The sequence below is a fragment of the Carassius gibelio genome, chromosome A4 (genome assembly GCF_023724105.1).
Source record: "Carassius gibelio isolate Cgi1373 ecotype wild population from Czech Republic chromosome A4, carGib1.2-hapl.c, whole genome shotgun sequence".
Taxonomy (NCBI): Eukaryota; Metazoa; Chordata; class Actinopteri; order Cypriniformes; family Cyprinidae; genus Carassius; species Carassius gibelio.
Window position 1 is genome coordinate 22,409,620 of NC_068374.1, and position 20,983 is coordinate 22,430,602.

At 35.8% G+C, this 20,983-nt stretch overlaps 1 protein-coding gene across 7 annotated transcripts in view; it reads left to right on the forward strand.

Annotated features, from left to right (window-relative positions):
- Positions 1-17,080, forward strand: part of LOC127972966 (membrane-associated guanylate kinase, WW and PDZ domain-containing protein 2) — a 214,713-nt gene extending 197,633 nt beyond the window's left edge. For 4 of the 7 annotated variants that reach the window (XM_052577009.1, XM_052577025.1, XM_052577033.1 and 1 more), the window contains 7 exons: positions 1,841-2,104; positions 2,429-2,614; positions 3,975-4,269; positions 5,242-5,458; positions 5,581-5,724; positions 8,907-9,045; positions 13,633-17,080. In XM_052577009.1, coding sequence (XP_052432969.1) covers positions 1,841-2,104; positions 2,429-2,614; positions 3,975-4,269; positions 5,242-5,458; positions 5,581-5,724; positions 8,907-9,045; positions 13,633-14,315 — 1,928 coding nt within the window. In that variant the 3' untranslated portion in view covers positions 14,316-17,080. Of the gene's footprint in view, positions 1-1,840; positions 2,105-2,428; positions 2,615-3,974; positions 4,270-5,241; positions 5,459-5,580; positions 5,725-8,906; positions 9,046-10,521; positions 10,630-13,632 lie in introns of all 7 variants that reach the window. The other 3 variants (XM_052577037.1, XM_052577042.1, XM_052577018.1) reach the window with 3 other exon arrangements.
- The last annotated feature ends 3,903 nt before the right edge of the window (positions 17,081-20,983 follow it).

Genomic DNA, 20,983 nt, shown 5'->3' on the forward strand with positions numbered 1-20,983 from the left:
AAATAACTGGGGTAAATGATGGTAGCATGATCCAAAGTTTCCAGTGCAGATTTAATATCACTTTCATATATCAAAAGAGAGAGAGAAAGAAAAAGACATTTGTTTTAATAATAATAAAGTTCTAATAATAATACATTTTGGGGGTCAACTCTGCCTGAAGCTGAAGGAACAACCTTTAAAGGCTAAAGCTTGTCATTTCCTGATAGTTATAGCAATTATAGGTTGTTTCAAAGTATATGTAAGTGTATATATATGGAGGTAATGAAGCAGGTTCTGTTAGACTGTATCTCTGCAGTTTATTATGTGTCCTCTGTCTGTCTCTCTCTCCCTCTCCCGTCCACTCTGTCTAATAATTCTTGGTGTTGCTGAGGCTCAGATTCTGTGCCCTCTCAAGCTCTACCTCCCTCATCCATCCCGCTGTCTGGCTCATCCTCTGTCTTATCTTCCCTGGACAATCGTTTCTCCCCCTTTTCATCTCAGTGGAGCGGTTGAGGAAATATCTGGCTGCTGGCTTTTTTTGGCTTACCGTTTGATCACAAAAGGACTTCAGACTTCAGCTTTAGCCAAACCCTAGACTATAGACTCTTTCTTTCTTCCTCTCACATTCACTTGTATTAATCGTAGTTGATACCTGTTTCTGTATCAAAAAATATTATTTAATATTATTTAACATTATTCTGTACCTGTTAGAGATTAAAAAAAAAAAAAAAAGAAAGAAAGAAAGACAACAAACAGGGAAATGTGTGAAAAAAATCCTAGAAAAAAAAGATTTGATTGAATATTAAAGTTGTAATTGTTCTAGTAAAATTTGAAAATATGATTACAATTTAAAATAAGTTTATGCGTATGTGTGTGTAAAATTTTTAATTTAATTCCTGTGATGGCAAAGCTGAATTTTCAGCATCATTACTCTTCAGTGTAACATGATCCTTCAAAAAACATTCTGATATATTTCGATATCATACTTGATATAATTATCTTAGGATTATTTGATGAATAGAATGTTCAAAAGAACAGCATTTATTTGAATTAGAAATATTTTATAACATTATACATGTATTTGCTTTCCTTTTTAAACTATTTATTGTGTCTTTGCAGTTTAAAAGTTTCGTGTTCATCTTATTTTTACTAGAGACTCAAACTTCTGAAATATATTGTTTAGGGGTCTGGTCATAATACAGAAATATTTGAATGCACAAGGATCACAACAATTAACCAATTGGAATCAAATATATAGAACATCTGATCGATCATCTCATAGTATTTTATCTTTTTGAACCCCTTCAGTCTGGGTTACGAAAATTTCATATTTCTGAGACCGCTTTGGTCAAGGTCACCAATGATCTGCTAATAGCCTCAGATTCTGGTTCTCTCTCTGTTTTTTTGATACTGTTAAAACCTTTTACTCAATCATCTGGAAACTGTTGTTTCGGGGACTGTTTTAACCTGGTTTAGATCTTACCTCACTGATCATCATCAGTTTGTTTGCATGAGTGGTTTTCGGTCTGAGATGGGCTCTGTCTGTACGGGTGTTCATCAAGGTTCAATTTTAGGCCCCTTTTATTTATTTACATATTTCCACTAGGACTGCTTCTTATTTCACTTGAGCTTAATTACTATTTTTTTGCAGACGACATTCAGATTTATATTAATTCCAGGCCTGGTCAAACTTTCTTCTTTAAACATAATGTATTTCTGAGATAAAATATGGATGTCCGAAATCTTGTTGTGTCTTAATAATAAGACTGGGATCTTACTCATTGGCTTCTCCCATCAGCTTCATAAGTATATATCATCACTGATTTCAGAGTCCTTTTCTTTCTGGCTCTTTTATTGTCAGGTGAACACTGTCCAGAGAACGGCCGCAGTCCTGGATCGACCCAGCATAGTTCCCCCAGGAGTGACTTAAACTCCAGAATGTTCTGTAACAACTCCGCCCCCTTGCATAACTCTGCCCCATCCACCACAGGCTCCTCCCCACCAGACAATGTAGCCAATCAGAATCTGCAGCCTAGTGATGTCACCATCCAGCGCAAGGAGAGCGAAGGGTTCGGATTCGTTATTATCAGTTCACTGAACAGGCCCGAATCCGCGGCTGCTGCTGGTAAGGAATAATCATTTTTGTACACTTCACACACTTTTATTTGAACTTATTTTCAAACTGGAATGTTCCTTTACTGTAATAGCTTACTCAGGTTGGCTGCTTCAAAGGGTCATAGTGATTTTAAAGTGCAGCATGTTCTCATAAACCTGCGTATTAATAATGGATGCACTTCTATTTTAGGGCTGAAGAGGCTAGTTACAATGTTCTAATGCAGCGCCCACGCTCGTATATAAAAACAGATCCACTAACCACAAAGGACAGAGTGCAGATAGAGAGCTCTCTTAATGCATTATGTAAAAAGTATTTGTGTATGTGTGTTGTCAGCCGTACCCCATAAGATTGGACGGATCATTGAGGGAAGTCCAGCAGACCACTGTGGGAAGCTTAGGGTTGGAGATCGTATTTTGGCTGTCAACAATCAGTCTATCGTCAACATGCCACATGCCGACATCGTCAAACTGATCAAGGATGCAGGACTCAGCGTCACACTCAGGATCATCCCTCACGAGGGTGAGTTGACATCTGTGAAAGAATTTAAAAAGGGACTTTTTTGCAAATATCAATTCTTCTACTGAAACAACCATTTCAATATTAAAATACTTTTTTTTTTTATCTAAGTTTAATATGCAGGGACAACTGTAAGTGAGCCATTTATAGGTTGACTTCCTGAACATTGCTCTGACATGTCAAATGGCTCAACCAATAGTGTAAGGCGGGGCTCCCTCTTTTTCTGAACAATAGAAGAGGGTGGGGTAAAAAGACTGGTCAGAGTGTTTGTGGAACATTATTTCTGCCGTGTGCTTGGTGAAGCAGAGATTTTACACTGTAGCTTTAAAGAACCTCTGGCTTCCCTTACGAAAGGAAAATATATTTACCAACATATTTCTTAAAATATATTGTGATATATTATTTTCCCTTTTTATTTTCTAATATATTATATAATATAATATAATAATATATTGATGATACATATATTATATTATATATTGCAAAATATACAAATGATTGCTGCTTTCAATATATTGCAATATATCGGAAAAAATAAATATATATAAGAATATATGCCTAATATATTACATGCTATTTTCCAATATACTGCAATACATTTTTGTTTCATAAGGGTTTTAAAAAAAAGAATATAAGCTATTTCAAACAAGCTATCCTTTTACAGGTTTTTTATTTTGTATTTTTTTATATATATAATATAAGTATTATTAGAAGATAAAATGTGATTGGATGCTATTGCTGTTTTTTCTGAATGTTAATTTTTGATGAAATTTCAGGGGGTTCATGAGATTGTGACTGAAGTGTCAATGCTAAAATTAAATACAAATGTTTAAATAATAATAATAAAAAAAAATCACAAGAAAGTCATACAGGTTTATAATGACATGAGGGTATTGATGGGATTTTTGAGAGAACTATCCTATAATGATGCAAATTCCTGAAATGGTTGCACCACTTGTTTAAGGTACAGAAATCAGATTTAACTAGTATATTTACTGCCATTCTTTTTTCATGCTAACATGCTTCCTTTCTATGTAAATGATGTTTATTATAGATTCTGCCTTAATTCAAATTTTGTAATGCTGTGCCTTTAATAAAGTATGCCAGATTATGGTAGTCTGCTGAATACTTAATGAATTAGCACTCAGAACCAGCCTCCAAGTTGGAAAACTGTGCCATACACATTGCATTCACAGATTTTGGGCATGTTTGCGATGTTATTTTAATTGCATAATTATTTCTGTGAATTTAGTGGTAAAATTACATGCAACCCTTTAAATGTTGCTTTAGAATTAAAAATACTGGTGTTACAAAGGGAAGCTCTGAAAATAGCTTAGCTTTTTGTCTTTCCTCTATTTTTCAGAGACGAACAGCACACCTTCTGCAGGCAGCTCAGAGAAGCAGAGCCCTATGGCCCAGCCCAGTCCAGTTTGCCAACCCAGCACTGTGAACCAGACCGGTGCTGCCCATCCAGCCAACTCCACCCCTCAACCCAACTCTGCACCTCAGCCCAGCCCCATAATGCAGCATAGTTCAGAAGCACAACCGAGCCCTGTCACTCAATCCAGCCCAGCCAATCAGCCCAGCTCAGTGACCCAACAGAACCCGCCCACCCAGCCATCCACAGTGCCAGTACAGATCTACAGCCATGACAGCAGGTAAGGCACCAACACAAATGACATTATTACTTCAATATGTTTCAAGCTGTTGCGCTAGTTTTACTCTTGCTCTGTGAAGTAATTTCAATAGAAATCCATACGATTGTGAATTTTGTAAGGGTGAAACCAAGAAATTGTAATTAAAAAATTGCTGAAGGATCCAAAAAATGTCAAAAAATAAAATAAAAATAAGGCTATGGGAATTTTGCTAAATTTTGCTTATGTAACCGCACCCTTGTATGTTATGACTGATATTAATAAATGTACAAAACAAAAACAAAAAAATCTGTAATTTAAAATGCTAATGGATTTAGACCACAACATAATTATATACAGCATGAAAGTTATTAATTATATACATTTTGCTAAAGATTACTTCTAACCAATATGGAAATTAAATAATGTGTAACCCTAATAATTTGAAAGGATGAATTCAAGTCAAACTTCTTCTGTATTCAAGTTAAAACTCTACTAAAGTTCACTATTTATAGAGTGAATCTGAACCTCTCTGAGTCACAGACTCCCTCTCACTGTTAGGTTGTTGCGTAAAATCACTTATCTCTTACAGAACTGAATTATTTACCTACATGGCTCTTTAAAACAGTTTTTAATCATTTATATAGCCTGCGGGGACCAATGATTTCACTTCCTCTCCATGCTCACTCAAGTTTCAATATACACCCTAGAGCTCCTCGGGCTTTGCCATTTTCAACAGAACATTATCCTGCATTAAACTTTAAAATTCATTAGAGAGGTAGCTCCGTCAGTGGGAAGTCATTTTTGACGGCATCTGCTGGAAAACGGACGTAAACGGAGTAAATATTATGAGAGAATCTCCTTGTGTGTGTGTGTGTGTGTACAGTATATAAGATACACTATATATATATATATATATATATATATATATATATATATATGCATAAGACTCAACATCACCAAATGCCATTGGTTCTGCTCTTATTGGTTGTTCAGCTACAGGTCAGAGGTGAAAGCAAGACAGGACGTAAAGCCCGATATTCGGCAGCCGTTCACTGATTACCGGCAGCCCCCGGTGGACTACCGACACCCTCCTGTAGCAGACTACCGACAGCCACCAACACTCGATTATAGACACCCCCCACTGCTAGACTACAGACAGCTGTCCACTGACCCTCGCACCTTTCCCTTACCCGACTACAGGATGCCACAGGTAGCCCTGCTGCTACTATGTATTATAATTCATCACTGAAGTGGCACTGACAGTTCATTTCCATAAAGTATGCATTATGCATGCCCATAAAATGTCCATAATATGTATGTGTGCGCTTGCAGGATTTTGATTACTTCACGGTTGATTTGGAAAAGGGTATGAAAGGTTTTGGCTTTAGTATCCGTGGAGGCCGCGAGTATAAGATGGACCTGTTCGTTCTGCGATTGGCTGAAGACGGACCAGCAATACGCAATGGAAGAATGAGGGTGAGCTTTGTGCTGTTTGTCTTAACTGTCTATCTATCTATCTATCTATCTATCTATCTATCTATCTATCTATCTATCTATCTATCTATCTATCTATCTATCTATCTATCTATCTATCTATGTCTGTCTGTCTGTCTGTCTGTCTGTCTTCGTCTGTCTTTTGGTCTGTTTATATCTGTCTGTCTGTCTGTCTGTCTATTTGTCTATCTATGCATCCATCCATCTTCTCTCTTTCTGTATGTCTGTCTATCTGTCCATCTACCCATCCATCTTATTTTGCTGCTATTCTGTTCCTTGTTCAGCTTGTATCTGTAATGAAGCTGTCATAGCTAATTTGAATAAAACAGTCCCCTTAGGATATTCTCTCTTTTTTCCTACTCTCATTACAGCCTTTCATATTTAGTCCATTACCTACAGATCACACACAGTGACCGTTCCCTTACATTCCAGAGCCTCAGTTCTGACTGTAAACATCATCCTGTCTTCTTTTGGAGCATGAATATAACCGTAGCACAAAATGCCTTTTGAATCTATAATTAGTTTGTGGTGAAACAGACCCATGGTATTTAAAAAGTCCATTACAGTTTTTCTCAGTCGCTTTGGTACATTTCTCGAATCAAACTCACAATTTGCAAAACATAAAGTGCATTTCTCAAAACAACTCGTACAAATAGCAAATCACCATGGATTACCTGCAAAAGCCAGTCTCCTGCTCAAAATCCTTAGTTCATCTCTCAAAAATAAATATCTTTGTCAATGAACATATCACTGCCATCAGAATGACAAATCCTTGTGTCATAGTTTACGGATAAGACAGTCAAATTGCTTAGCCATGTTGTCAATATAACAGTTTACTCTGGAGGGATGGTCTGATGTAAACTATATAGAACAATATGCCATATGCTTATGTATGCCATATATCCATTTCAAACGTACACATTTACACATTACTGTATGTGGGATATTGATTGAAAGAGACTGGATAGAATTCCCAGTTACACTTTTACAAAGTCTGACCAAAAAAAACAACAAAAAAAAAACTTTACAAAGTCATTGTGATATAGAAAAGGAAAAATAAATATGGACACAAATATGAAAATAAGTCCATTGTCAGAATGTGTAACTCTTGTGTTGTCCTCTGTCTATACAGTATAAGCTTTTCAACTGAAGATTCATGAGATGAACCTTTGAGCTATTTCAGAGAAAGGGTTTATCATTGGTTTATCATCTACATTCTCTTCATAAGTCAAGATTCACTTGGACAATTCATGCCAAATTTACAAAAAGTCTAATAATAATGTGTAAAAATAAATATAAAAAGTGTGCTAGGCAGTTTTTGACAACTAGATTAACCATTTTGCATTTAATGACTTATACGATGAACTAAAGACTAGATGTTTTGAGTGGTAAGACTGTTGCACAGAAAACTATGCAATACGTTTTGAGCAACATGACATGAGCAACTGATAATGCAGGAAACTGCCGATAAACATGCATAATCAATTGAATGAATGTACAAAAGCAATCGCAACTTGTTCGAAAGAATGAGAAACTGGTTTTATGATGTGTATAAATGACTAGATGATGTGGAGGTTGTCCAAGTAGTTTTGAGAATTTCATTTCTGTTTTGAAAAATGCACCAAAGTGACTGAGAAAAACTGTAAGCATGAATTCATATAGCCCCCGATAGACACCGCTGCTGCTGTAGATTTCCACACATTCCCTCTAGATACACCAAAAACATGAGTGATGCTGACACTGCTAGCTGTGATGCTTTTTCTAACAATCTCAACCCCAGAGGTCAGAGGAACCAGCCCCAGACATAGTGTAAGAACAAAAAAACGAGACACTCCTTGTCAGTAATGAGAGAGTTGAGGGTCATACTGCTCTCTGCCCCTCATTCAAACAAGACCTTAATGAGTCATAAAAAGCTAGCCGCCCAGCACTGGCAGCGACCTGCCCGGACTTCCACATTATCTAGACCATTTGAGAGGAATACTCCATTTGTTACTATAATTGGCTCATTCTTCTTCCTCAGCCCCTGGTCAATTAGTCCAAAGTCACAAGACAAGTTCAGTGCACCTACATGCTCAGCATTAGCATATATGCTTTTCCTGTTTTAGGGGCACCTATATTTTCAAAATTACGCAATGATGATTTGTTTCTGTATTAAGGGAAATTATGATAGTCTTTATTAAAGTTGTGAAAAATAATTATCCTAATAGATTTGAAAATATTCAATAACTATTTGATATATGATTATAACATATATAATATATATTTATATTATAACTTAAAAAAATATAATATATTAACCATATATTATATTATAAAAAATATATTATTAATTGTGTGTGTGTGTGTGTATAGAAATTATAACATATTTTTATAACATGAAACTATCTTAGCCCACACACACAAAATGAGATCTACAGATTATGCATAATAACAGTAATATTGCTCACATCAAATAATCAGACAGTACTGACAGTAACTTTCTTCAAATTGATGGTTAAAGGCACTGGATTCGCTATAAATGTGGCACTTTAATGGCTATGCTTTAGTAAAAATGAATTTAGAGACACAAGCGCTGCTAGAAATATTAAGTTAAATATTAAATTTTTTTTTTTTAAATATTAAAAAATATGACGATGTGCAACACTAATTGTAGTAATATTGATCATACCGGCTTCCTTTGTACCAAAGAAGGGCAATTAACCAGTCCCTCATTATCCTCAATAGTCATACACCTTCCTCAGGGTTGATGAAGAGCATCAGTATTGTTGCTCATAAGAACCTTGTACCCATGATTCATTCATCCATTTATGTTAATTCTGAAATTAATTAGTACTCGAGCTCATTCATGACTGCTAATGCTGATTAGCACGTAACCGAAACAGCCGACTTGAGCTATGGACCTATATTGATCCTACTGAATAATTATGTGTAATAAATGATAGTCATATTAATTTTATCATTAAAACCAGAGAGGGTGCAATTCAAAGCTGTCAGAAAATAATTACTGCTGTTCTGTACGTGCATTCGCACATCTGTCTTCACAAACTTAGGTTTTTGAATGCTATATAAACATTCTGGAGAGTAGACTGTTTGCTTAGGATGGATTTTCCACCAAAAAGGCCTTTTTCAACAGATAATAGCAAATAGTTTTGTCTGTTTTTCAGGTTGGTGATCAGATCATTGAAATAAATGGGGAGACCACGAGGGATATGACCCATGCTCGGGCCATTGAGCTCATCAAATCGGGTGGCCGTAGAGTTCGGCTGCTGCTCAAGAGAGGCACAGGGCAGGTCCCTGAGTATGGTAGGTTTACACAGATTGTCTGAACACCTACCTTACTGCTCAGAAATGTCTACAGCTTTAGCTCACTTAGTTTACAGGGTCTCAAGAGATGTAGTAACCATCAGTTTGTCTTATTATATGACAGATCTTTGGAGAAGGTCTTATTTTATTGGTTAATGTATAAAGAAATTAATAATATATCAGATTAGCAGAAGATCACAACATACATGTTGAAATATGTTGTGAAATAATGGATTCTTGTAGATTTATTCACACCAGGAGCAAAAATTTTGCAGTTGACAGGTTTTATTGGATACATTACTATTAATAATCTGCTCTCGATGGGAATTCCTAGTTGATCATTTTAGAAAAAGGTCACGTTTTTCTCAAATGCTTTAGCTCATTTTTTAAGCAGTCTTAAAATTCTTTTAACTGTAAGTGCAACTGTCACAACTGTTTTAAATGGGACATAACACACAATTTTCACACACAATTTACATGCTTCTTAACTAGTTATAGTGTCGTTAAATTGGTTAATGGCACCAAAATGAAACCTTTACTGTCAATGTTTTTTTTTTTTTTTTTTACACCGACTGCTTATACTATGGCCGAATATCAGTTTTATCTAGCTGAATGATATTGTGTGTCATATTGAGCTTTTTAGAAACAGATTTCAAGAGGAAGTAAATATATGGCTGTGTCCAACAAACTTTTTTATTCTGCAAAACAGGTTGCGTTGGTATGTGTTTTGATAAATATTTAACTTTTTTACTTAAGAATCATTCAAATGAGATACCAAAGATCATCTCAACCAATGTTCATCACATAAGCAGATTGATATTTAAAAGTTTTTTCTTATATATAATTTTTCCACTTTTCACTAAATGTCTAATGTTAAAAAAGAATAAAACAACAAAAACATCTAGCTAGGTTAGCAGATTACCCTACAAGTACATAGATATCGCCATCAGTTCATACTGCTGTTAACACTTTCTTCAACAACCAATAAAGGAATGTTTTAGTTGTGAAGAACACGGTAATTTTACTGAGAATTAACTAATGTGTTTAAATCAGCAAGTTATGTGGATTGTTTTTCTGCCAATTTTGGACACATGTGCCAAAACATGTAGAACTTGCATAAAATTAATAAGAAAATATTTTAAAAGCAACAAAGTGTTCAATTATCTGTTTTGAGAGACAAAAAAAATCTAATTCAAGCATTGAGCCAAAGCGATTGAGGAAAAAAAAAAAAACATTCTATTGTACACTAATACAATTTTCCTGCTAACACAACACTTCATTAACATGACTGTGGCAGCATGCTCTTTGTATTAATTTAGATATAGCTAGTCTTCTCTTTCATCGGTGTTATGGCTGTTAGTAAATACAGTAATTCTCACTTCCGTTCTCAATTTTCCTCACTGAATACTATCTCAGCACTGATCTTAATACTGTCTTAGCCTATGGCTGCTGTTCTAACCCTAATGATTGGTCTAGGTTGTTACTTCACCTCTTATAGGAATGGTACCTTCCAGTCTCTCCATGTGCATGAAAAGTGACCATGGCTCCCCCTATTTCTTCCTAATGGGCCATCCTAAAGACACGGTTTGTAACAGCGTGCATGCCTTCTAACACACCAATCATTCTTTCTTGGAGTGCTGTGGTTTGGATTTTTTTTTATTTAATTAAATTTTTATGTACAGTATATACAATTTATTTATAACTTATAGCATATATAGATGATAACATTGTGTGTTTTGTATCTGAATCTATTTGCAAATGTGCATTAAAATCATAGTAATTTTATATCACCAAATAATAATATTGAATATATTTTGAATATTTAGTATAATGTCCAACCATAATCTGTTTACATCATACAGTGAAAGCACGTCTATTAAAATTCACACACTGAAACAGAAACAGCAGATCTACCCCTAGATCCACATAGATTCTTACCATTCTTGTAACTGACTCTCCATTGTGATGAAAACTAAATGCTAATGAGCACATAACAGCCTCTGAAACAAGCATATGCACACTTGACTTTGAATTCCGCTCAAACTTGATGTTTAGTATCCTAATGAGATCTCAGAAACCTACCTGAAAAACAGTCATCATGGGATGGTTTTATATTCCATACCTGTCTTCTATTTCACAGTGAAAAACCCTTTATGAGCTTGGATTCATCTTTTTCCTCTATAGGCCAGTGATTTCTACACCTGGACCATATAAACAAGATAAATTTACCACAGTAAATTTGAATTAAAAATGTTTTCTTGTGTTGAAATTAATTCCCAGCCAATGTGATTGTTAGCACATGCTGAAATGGCCTCCTGGGTGCATATGTGCTTCGTAGGTTGGTAGAAAGCTGAGCAGTCCTCAGTGTATCCTGTGATATATAAGGAGACAGGTTGGATTAGGGATGTATGATGAGAATATTAAGGTTGGTGACACTTTCAGTTTGGGTTGCGAGTGTGTGGATAAAATATGCTATTGTGTATTGGGAGTCTGAGTAGAGGAAGAGTAGAGATGTTAGCATCTTGGTGTGTAGTGATGTGTATGTGCATGTTTGTGTTTGTGGAGGTTGGGTGGATAGCAGAATAAGCCCATGGGACAACCTGATTCCACATCCAGCATACACACATGAAACTAGATTACTGGCTGAAAGCTATCCCATTTCCTGTCAGAGATGGGTGTTGGTTTGGTATGTACTTTATGCAAACTAGGGCTGGTAATTTAATGCATTAATTAATTAATTATGGCGAAAAATAATGCGTTAACATTATTAACGCATTTAACGCACTTGCCCCGTCCCAGATTTATGTGGATAATCTGCCATTTCATACAGTCGATTGATGACTAATATGAGGCAGAGCAACAACTTACTGCGTGATGGAGCCTAGAGAATATCCCAAAATGTTTATATATGGGGCAAAATGCCCCTGTTTGAAATTTTGTCTCATATTTACATCATATAGTTAAGAAATATCACACGAGCTATAGGTTAAGTGCAATATCACATGAGTGCAAATGTGATACTCCTCTTATACAACAGTTCATTAAGAAGTTAATATTATGTTATTTTAGACACAATGTTGTCTGTTTTGCTCATTTTTGCCAACCAGAAGATAAAGACAAAGCAGAACCATTCATCTCTGAGCAAACAGCAGAGGAATTTAATTACTTAATCCATATTTTGAACGGATTTGGCACGTTGAACCATTGGCATATGCTTTAGCTTAGACGTGGTGCTGCACAGAGCGATCGGTGTATGACATCAAAGTACTGCAAGGGCAATTCAAAAGGACAAGGAGTCATCTGCTCTCTAAAGCTGTTGTGATACTTTGATGTCACACACCGATTGGTATGATGGTGGTGATCCGCTTCAAGTCGAACAAGCCTAATGATTCAATGAACCATTCATAAAGAACCATTTACTTCACTCCTGAATGAATCAGCAATTTGAACAAATCAAATGAATGAATAAATGATTACTTAATCGATTAATAATCGATGACTTAATCATTAAGACATTTACCACCACTTACTGGCAGTTTTAGTTTATTATGTAAAGTATCATTTCATTAAAGAAATAATTTTATATTTGCATAGTAATAATAAGAAAATTAATTATTAAAGTTATAGTTCACCCAACCAAAAATGACAATTCTGTCATCATTGACTCACATGGTCCAAAAGAGTATATGTAATAAATTTGATCAAACTAAATATTTCTTGTTGAACCTACTTTTTGTAATTTCTCTTTGATGCTTTGCACAACAATGACTTTAAATTATCTTTTCATAGTAATTTCTTCACATTTGATGTGCGATTAATTATATGAATTAATCACCACATCATGTAATTAATTAGATTTTTTTTTTTAATTATCGCTTACCGGCCCTAATGCAAACCTTTATTTACAAACAATATCATAAAGTCCTTTGTTTATTTACAAGAAACATATTGTGGCAATTCCATGATACACTGACAGTATGAGTTGGTAATATACCATGGTACTGTAGTTACATGGCATTCCAACATTATTATCATAATACATATCCCATACCATTTGCATGGTACAATGTAGAAAACAGCCGTGGTAATATCACAGTACTTTTTGGTACTTTTTTGTTAATGTGGTTTGTGTATTTTTTTTCCGAAAACCAGTTAAGTGCTAATCCCACCTTGCAGCAGATTCTAAAGAAGATTTTGTTGGTCATGTAAATCACAGTGCTGACTTCCTACACATACACAACACTGAAAGAATGACTAACCCCTAACCCCAACCTAAACCCTAACCTAGTATTTTGATAGATAGAAATACTGTTTGTCATTGAATCCATTACAGTTTGAACTGAATCTATAAAGTCAGAATTTTTCTCAGTATGATTGAGTTGATCGATGAAATCGGCTGCAGGGTTGGGTTTGCACTGAACTGGTTTGGGGATTGTGTGGTTCATGTTTATTAGATAGTACTTTTTTGCCAGTGTAAGCCTTGGTTCAACTTATCTTTCTTACTCTAGTGTGTGAGCGTGTTTCCATTTGTGCTTCTTTCTTTTTTGGTTTGAATGTTTGTATGTAACTGTTTCCATGTTTCCCCAGCAGATAGTCCCGCCCCCTGGGATGCTCACACTACAGCCTCCCCAAGTCTGTCGGAAGTAGCACCACCCCTCGACAGTTTACCTAATCCATCAGCTTCTTCTCATATGAACCCACCCACCAACCCACCTCATACATCATCCTTGGAAGCAGTAGGTCCAGACTGTTGCCAGGATCCTAGAGGCCCAGAGAGCAGGGCTCAAGCCAGTGTGGGTAAGAGGTCAGCTGTGGCAGGTGGAGTTGGGGGTGGGACCAAACAGAGGGAGGGTAGCAGGACCAACCATCGCTCTAGTGGAGGGAAGAGTCAGCAACAATACCTTGATGAAATTGCAGGAGAGCCCAAATCCCACAAAAGCAGCCGGGCAAAGTCCAAGGAGCGCAGGAGGGAGCAGAGCAACACACCTCGAAAGCGAGACTCACCTAAAACTTCTCCAAATGTTACCAACATGAATGGGGGCAACGGATGCTTAGATGGTTGCAACAACCAACATGGAGCTCTGGTGCCATTCAAAGCCCTACCAAAGGAACCAGAGAAAGGGCAAATGAGTCATCCCAGCCACAATTCCAAGACCAGCAGCATTGCATCAGGCAGGAAGGCCACAGTATCCCCAGGGCCCTGGAAGATCCCTGGTTCGGACAAGCTACCCAGTGCCCTGCGCTCAGCCAACTCCACCATCAGCAGATAACATCTCATAATAATCTCAGGCCCAAGTTTAAACATTACTTTTGGCCTTGACTTCTTTTGGCCAAGTTTTGAACCAATCTTTGGTCATGATCTGCCTTGATTTGGGACTGGTTGGGCTCGGGCTCTTCTTGATTGCTTTTTACAGGATTGCTCTACTTGGAAGAGATTGGGTTTAACCTTGACTGGGTACCACCCTTCCATATTCCTCACTAAAGACCTTTCCATGCATTTCTAGACAGAGCATTTTTTATTTATATTTTATTCTAAGTTATTTTAATGGATATGACACCCACCACCTTAAGAACTGCAAGCATTCACTCCAAAAACGGAACCACGGTGGAATGAGTGATGCATGTTGCGTGCAAAAAGAATCCCAGACTTGTTTGAACTTGGGGAAAAGCACTCAAGATTCAGAGATGTACATGCACAGAGAACCACTGACTCTTGAACAACCACTGGTGGCTACAGCAATTTTTATACACTTTCGTTCAAAAATGAAGAATACTGAAGGAGTTGCTTGATATAGAGTTTTTGTGTATTTGAAGAATGAATATGAATAAAAAGCTTCTAAATGAGTGGACACTCGACTATGGAACTCTGCCTTAAAGACTGACCTGCAGATGTCTGTATAAGGTTCGGTAAAATGAATATAGAAATAGATATATTATATGACTGCATATATGTGAGACATATTGTAAATATGGTCTTTACACATCATTGTGAGCCTATTCTTGAGTATTGATATCATACACAGTGTTAGAAGTTAGAAGAGTGTAATCTAGAATTCATTCCTACTTCACTTTTAGGTGCGTTCCCACTGACAGTGATATACACTTGAGTGGTTGCTAATAGGTGTTACTACTCAACTTGAATATAGATTTGTAACAGGAAACAGATCACATGACCTTCACTGTCTACACTGACATTGGTAGTTGGAGCCTCAAGTTCAAGATCAATGCCAATGGTCGCTTGTGTCTGATTTATAGCTACCAGTTGCTGCAAATCGCCATCAGTGTGAGTACCCAGTTTCAGAAGGAGCTAATAAGCTTTGACCTTCTCTTGACTCTTAATCTATTCTCCCTTTACGTGAGCACACAAACAAAGCAATTTGAGTTCAAGATGATTTTGATTAAATATAGAATGGTTTGAATAGGGCAGAGTGCCTTATGCCAGGGGTGTCCAATCCTGCTCTTGAAGGGCCACTGTCTTGTAGAGCGTAGCTCCAATACTAAATATACATACCTGAACCAGCTTATAAAAAAATTCAGGATTACTAGAAACATCCATGCAAGTGTGTTGGGGCAGGTTGGAGATAAACTCCGCAGTACAGGAGTGGACACCCCTGCCTTATGCAGACCACTTGATGCTTTATTGGAGCTCTAAATCCTAGGCAACGGCATCAATAAAATAAAATAAAAGGAAGCTGCTATAAATTCATTGGACTACTTGTTCCGTAGAAACTGTGCAACAGTAATGCCAGAACTGAATGAGTATGTGGTCGCATCCCTGTCTCTGAATGCTGATTGGTGAATAGAGAGGTTGTTTTTTGTCCACAATATAGATATATCAATATAAAATTCAAAGCTATTTTCATACATAGAAATAGAGGTGAGAGTCTTCTAAAAATAAGTGCAGATATTTATTAATGATATCTTTAACAGGAGTTCAAATGTTTGTTAAGCACTTTGTCTTTAAGTAGACGTGTATACATATACAATGCATTACTGGAAAGAGTATATGCTGTGCATCCATGATATTCATTGAATATTTCCGAGGAAGTTAATTCTCAAAATCCTGCTATGAAAATTTGTTTATTAGCATATTCCCATATAAAAGGTTGTGTGTTGGTAAGTCTCTTTCACATGGTTCCTGCTAATAGCACATTGTGAAAGTACATGAAAAAGGTAATGAATGCTATTTGTTTTTACTTTTTTTTTTCTTTGAATGTCATCATCTACCTTGTGCTGTATTTAGATGTATGTACATAGACACAGTCTATCAGTCTCTACTAGCTAAGCTAGTAGGCTAAGATGTTAGCTTGCTAATCGAAGGCTAACTTAAACACAAAGAACCAATTAAAAGGTCTCGGCTAATGGAATTTCTTTGAGATTTCCTAGGTTATGCTTTGAAAAATCCACAGTAAATGAGGTCAAAGTTGAAAATGTTTGAACTTTAAGTGTCATGTTACACATCTATGTGCCACACAGCAAGGTGGCTGAAGTCCCATTCACACAAAGATAACTATAAAGTTATAATAATTATTTTAATTCTATGAGAGTAGGATAATGATATTACGATGACGCAGTGGAGAATCACTTTCTTCTTCTTTTTTTCAACTGATGAATCATAAAATCACTGACAACCAGAATCAGAATCCATCACTTTAAAATTGAGTTAGCATATAAAGCAGCAGACCACATGACAGCATTGTTCGCTTATAATAAACGGAATGTTATTATGAATTGATGTGGATGCTAACTTAGTTATCATTTTAGTTATCATTCTTGCCGTGAACGGGACTTGTCACTCTACCTTGAGTTTTGCTCCGTTGAGTTAATTGGACTGGGGAACATTGATGTGAGTCATGTGAAAGGACTTCATACTTGAGCTTAAAAAAATAATTTTTTGGAATGTTAAGGTGTAAGGGAACAAACTTTTGGGTTACATCTAGGCAATTATTCTGTGTTTTCTTTCATAATTCACATTTTTATGAGTTACATTGCCATAAATGTCACTGAAATAAATAAATATTAAATTTTACAATCACTTGGAGGTGAAATAGGTCATTTCTGTGCATCTAGTTGTATCAAACAGAACTGCAATTCTGGGCTGACAAAACAACATGGTTTCAACCAATTGCATGATTTTGAGGGAGAGTTTTAAGTGTATTTTATTTTTATACAGATTTTATAACCGATGGTGGCACAGAAATTACACACTTCAATAACCCAATGGTGCTTCATTGTGTATTCTTCCTGCAATACTGTCAAAAATGTTGTCCAATTATTAACAACTTTTATAATTTAGTTCATTTTAATTAATATATACGTCAATTGTAGTTCCTGTGAACAAGACCTCATCCATTCTATCCATTTTCATAATATGGTCTCTATTATATTCATCTCCCACAGAAATAAAGCGATGACGGGTTACACTGCACTCTTTGACAACTGTTGTACATGACAAGGAGAGATAACAATGATCTAGTCATTACAAGATAGAGCTAACATTTCCCTGATAAAGACAAATTAATTGAAACACTCCAAAAAAGAGTGTGGCTCTGTGGCTATTACATTGTGAGTGCTTCATCCTTCGAAATCCCAGACAGACAGTGACACTGTCAGAGCAAATGTATTTTTCATAGAGTACCAGCAAAGATTGTGTGCATATGAATGAGTAGGCTCACTACAAACACTATGATATCTCTCAGTAATGTTAGACAGGAAATTAACAAATTGATTTAAAGTACAAAATCAGCTTTAGGAATAAGTCATCTTAAAAGAACACTCCACTGAAAAAAAAAAAATAGGCTCATTTTATAACTCATTTTATAAGAATTAAACAGTTGAGTTTTACAGTTTTCGAATCCATTCAGCCTATATCCAGGTCTGGCAGTAGCACTTTTAGCATAGCTTAGCATAGATCATTAAATCTGATTAAATCATTAGCATCTCGTTGGGTGCAGCAGGCACAATGATATTACACAGCACCTGAAAATAGTCCCCAGCTAGTTGAGTTGAGTTCCCATGGCACGGCAGCAAAGTTCTTTGATTATTATGCCGGAATGAGAGAATAGTTCCCAGCCATATTGGCCTAGGAAATCACAACTTTTCATTTTCTGTTGGTCTTAGTACACGATGTAACTACAGACGAGTCAAGTTTTAAATAGGTTAAAAATATAGAATTTCTTAGGTCATTTTTTAAGAGAGATTCTAACGGTCTAATCAGATTCAATGATCTATGCTAAGCTAATCTAAACTAAAAGGTCTACCGCCAGACCCGGAGATTGGCTGAATGGATTCAAAACAGTAAAACTAAACTACTTAACTCCAGGGGAGTTGGAAAATGAGCCTATTTTCAAAAAAAAAGTGGAGCGTTCCTTTAAGGCAAGAACCATACTCTATGCAAGAGCACAAATGTAGTGCAATGTAAGTGTGCGGTTTCATCGTACATCCTAAGCATCTATTTCTGAGCTACTATAAAACTAACTCATAACAAATCTTCAAACAAATCTTCAAACCTTCAAATATCTTTGCTTTTGCACAATGTGTTGTAAAGGTGCATGGTTAATTTTTGTAAGTGAAATCCAATTATTTCAATAGATATCAAATTGACTCAATCTAGATTTTGCGCAAGGGTGAATAATTTCCACACATAGATTTCGCAACAGGTTCAAGTTAGTGTGCTCGATTTGAAAGTATCTTCTGTGTTAGCTGGACTTTATACATCACTACTAGACAATTCATCTTTTTGTCTTTGAAAATGGCTTAGTGACTTTTCTTTTTATTTATTTAGTCAGCTAATATCATGTTGAATAAACTTCAAATTTTAGCTTCATTACAAAAAAAAAAAAAAACAAGCTGAAGTGTGCAGATATCACATTAATAATGCAATGTGTTACATTATGAATTGCATTCTGACACATTTGCAATAGAACAACAAGAAAGGTGATGAACTTGCATAGTTAGCTTTTGCATTCATGTACTTGTAGGCTGTGTCTGGCCTTAGGTTTTTTTATTTTTATTTATTTTATAGACTAGACTAGGTAGACTGGTTTGTTTAAAGAGAGAGGATAGTGTCAGTGCAGTCACACTGCTTTTCCATTTATTTTGTCTTGAGTTTGCCAAATGCTGAAGAGGCATCACCGAAATGATTCAACCTGATAAATAATGTGATTTAAAATGAGATGATTCATCGGTAGAGCCATGGAAGCAAGGCAATGCCCAAAAGGGGCTCTGTATCACTGTGTAGAACTTAAAGAACAGCGCGGTTCACACTGTAAAGCTAAAAACGATAAAATATGACACTATGTATTATGACCTAGTCACAAAAACTGTAAGTTAGCTACTATTTTTCATGAAATGCAACTCAATGGATATATACTTACTTTTGCAGAGCTCTTGTTTACTGTATGATATTAACTGAAATCTGTCAAATAAAACCTTGACATGGTGTAAAGTATTCAAGTAAAATGCAAGTCTTTTGTGAGTGTTTTCCCTTTAAGGCCGGTCTACATTGATTTCCTCCTGCACAATTAACCTTGTGATTATGCAATCAGTGGTTAAAGGGTCTTTATTTGAGAGGAGATGCTGAAGTGTACGCTGGGTAGAGGTAACATAATTACACGTTCATTGAAAGAACACACAAAAAAAACTAAGCTCAACTCCACAAGCTGAACTTTGGTCACTGTACAAAACATACCTGATATTTATGCAGTGCATGAAAAATTATGATAATATGTGCATGAAAATTATGGAGTCAGATTATTTACATTTATTCCTTACAAATGAGGACAGTGGAAGCAATCAAAAACAACAAAAAGAGCAATGATATATAAGTGCTATAACAAGTCTTAGTTAGGTTAACACAGTACATGGGCTTTTCAATAATATAATAAATAAAAAGAAAACAGATACAATAGAAAAAGAATAGAGGAAGTAGTGTTAGAGGTCTTTACACACACACACACACACAGATGGCTAAGGACTCAGCTGCTCGGATTGAGTTGGGGAGGTCATTCCATTCCAGGGAACATTTAATTTAAAATTAATTAATTAATAATTTAAGATTATTAGGTGCAGTCAAAGCCAATTGAGGGTCCCGTTTACCTACTGTTTTATGTTATGGGGTTTATGTAGCCCTATATAAATGCAATTTATTCCTCTAATGGAAAAGTTGAATTTTCAGCAGCCATTACCTCATAGCTGTGCTAAAGAAGAAAATACAATTCCTCTAATAAATGCTTCCTCTAGAAAAACACTGTATTTACACTATATTATATACTACATTATGTATTAATGCTATATTATATACTACTCTGTATTTGACTATTTTTGTTTTGGCAGTATTTGTTTGATTTTTTTTATTTTTTCATAATTACTGGTTAAATGTTTTATTGAAAAGGTACCAGGTTGCATTTTGACAACAAGCCTCATCGGGTCAACTCACTAACATAGTGTATGTTCAGTATCTTCGTTCATGGAAAAACTTGATTACTTGACATTAGTATTGACTTTAATAACTAGATGACATTTATACGGAGAATCCGTTAAATAGCCACCAAATAGGCTACCACTTATGAGACGTGACATTTCAATATATATTCCAAATTAAAAAATGATCCCACCATACATATGTACTGTGCCATTGATGTAACAGACATGTAATATACATGTTGAATTTGATTAGGCAGGAAATATTTGTTAAATATATTAATGCAATATAATCAGGACTTGATAAAATGTAATCTTTACCGTATATTGCAATATACATTTCAATGGATTACGAATGGTAATTAAATCAAAAGACGCATAGCCGTGCGTGTAATTCTTGCTGTGGCCGGTAGGTGACATACTGGTAATATTGTAATTACCCGTTCTTCCGCACCAGTAGGGGGCAGTGTGACATGCACAGCTCAGAGGAACAATAGTATTAAAAGTGAAGGCGGCA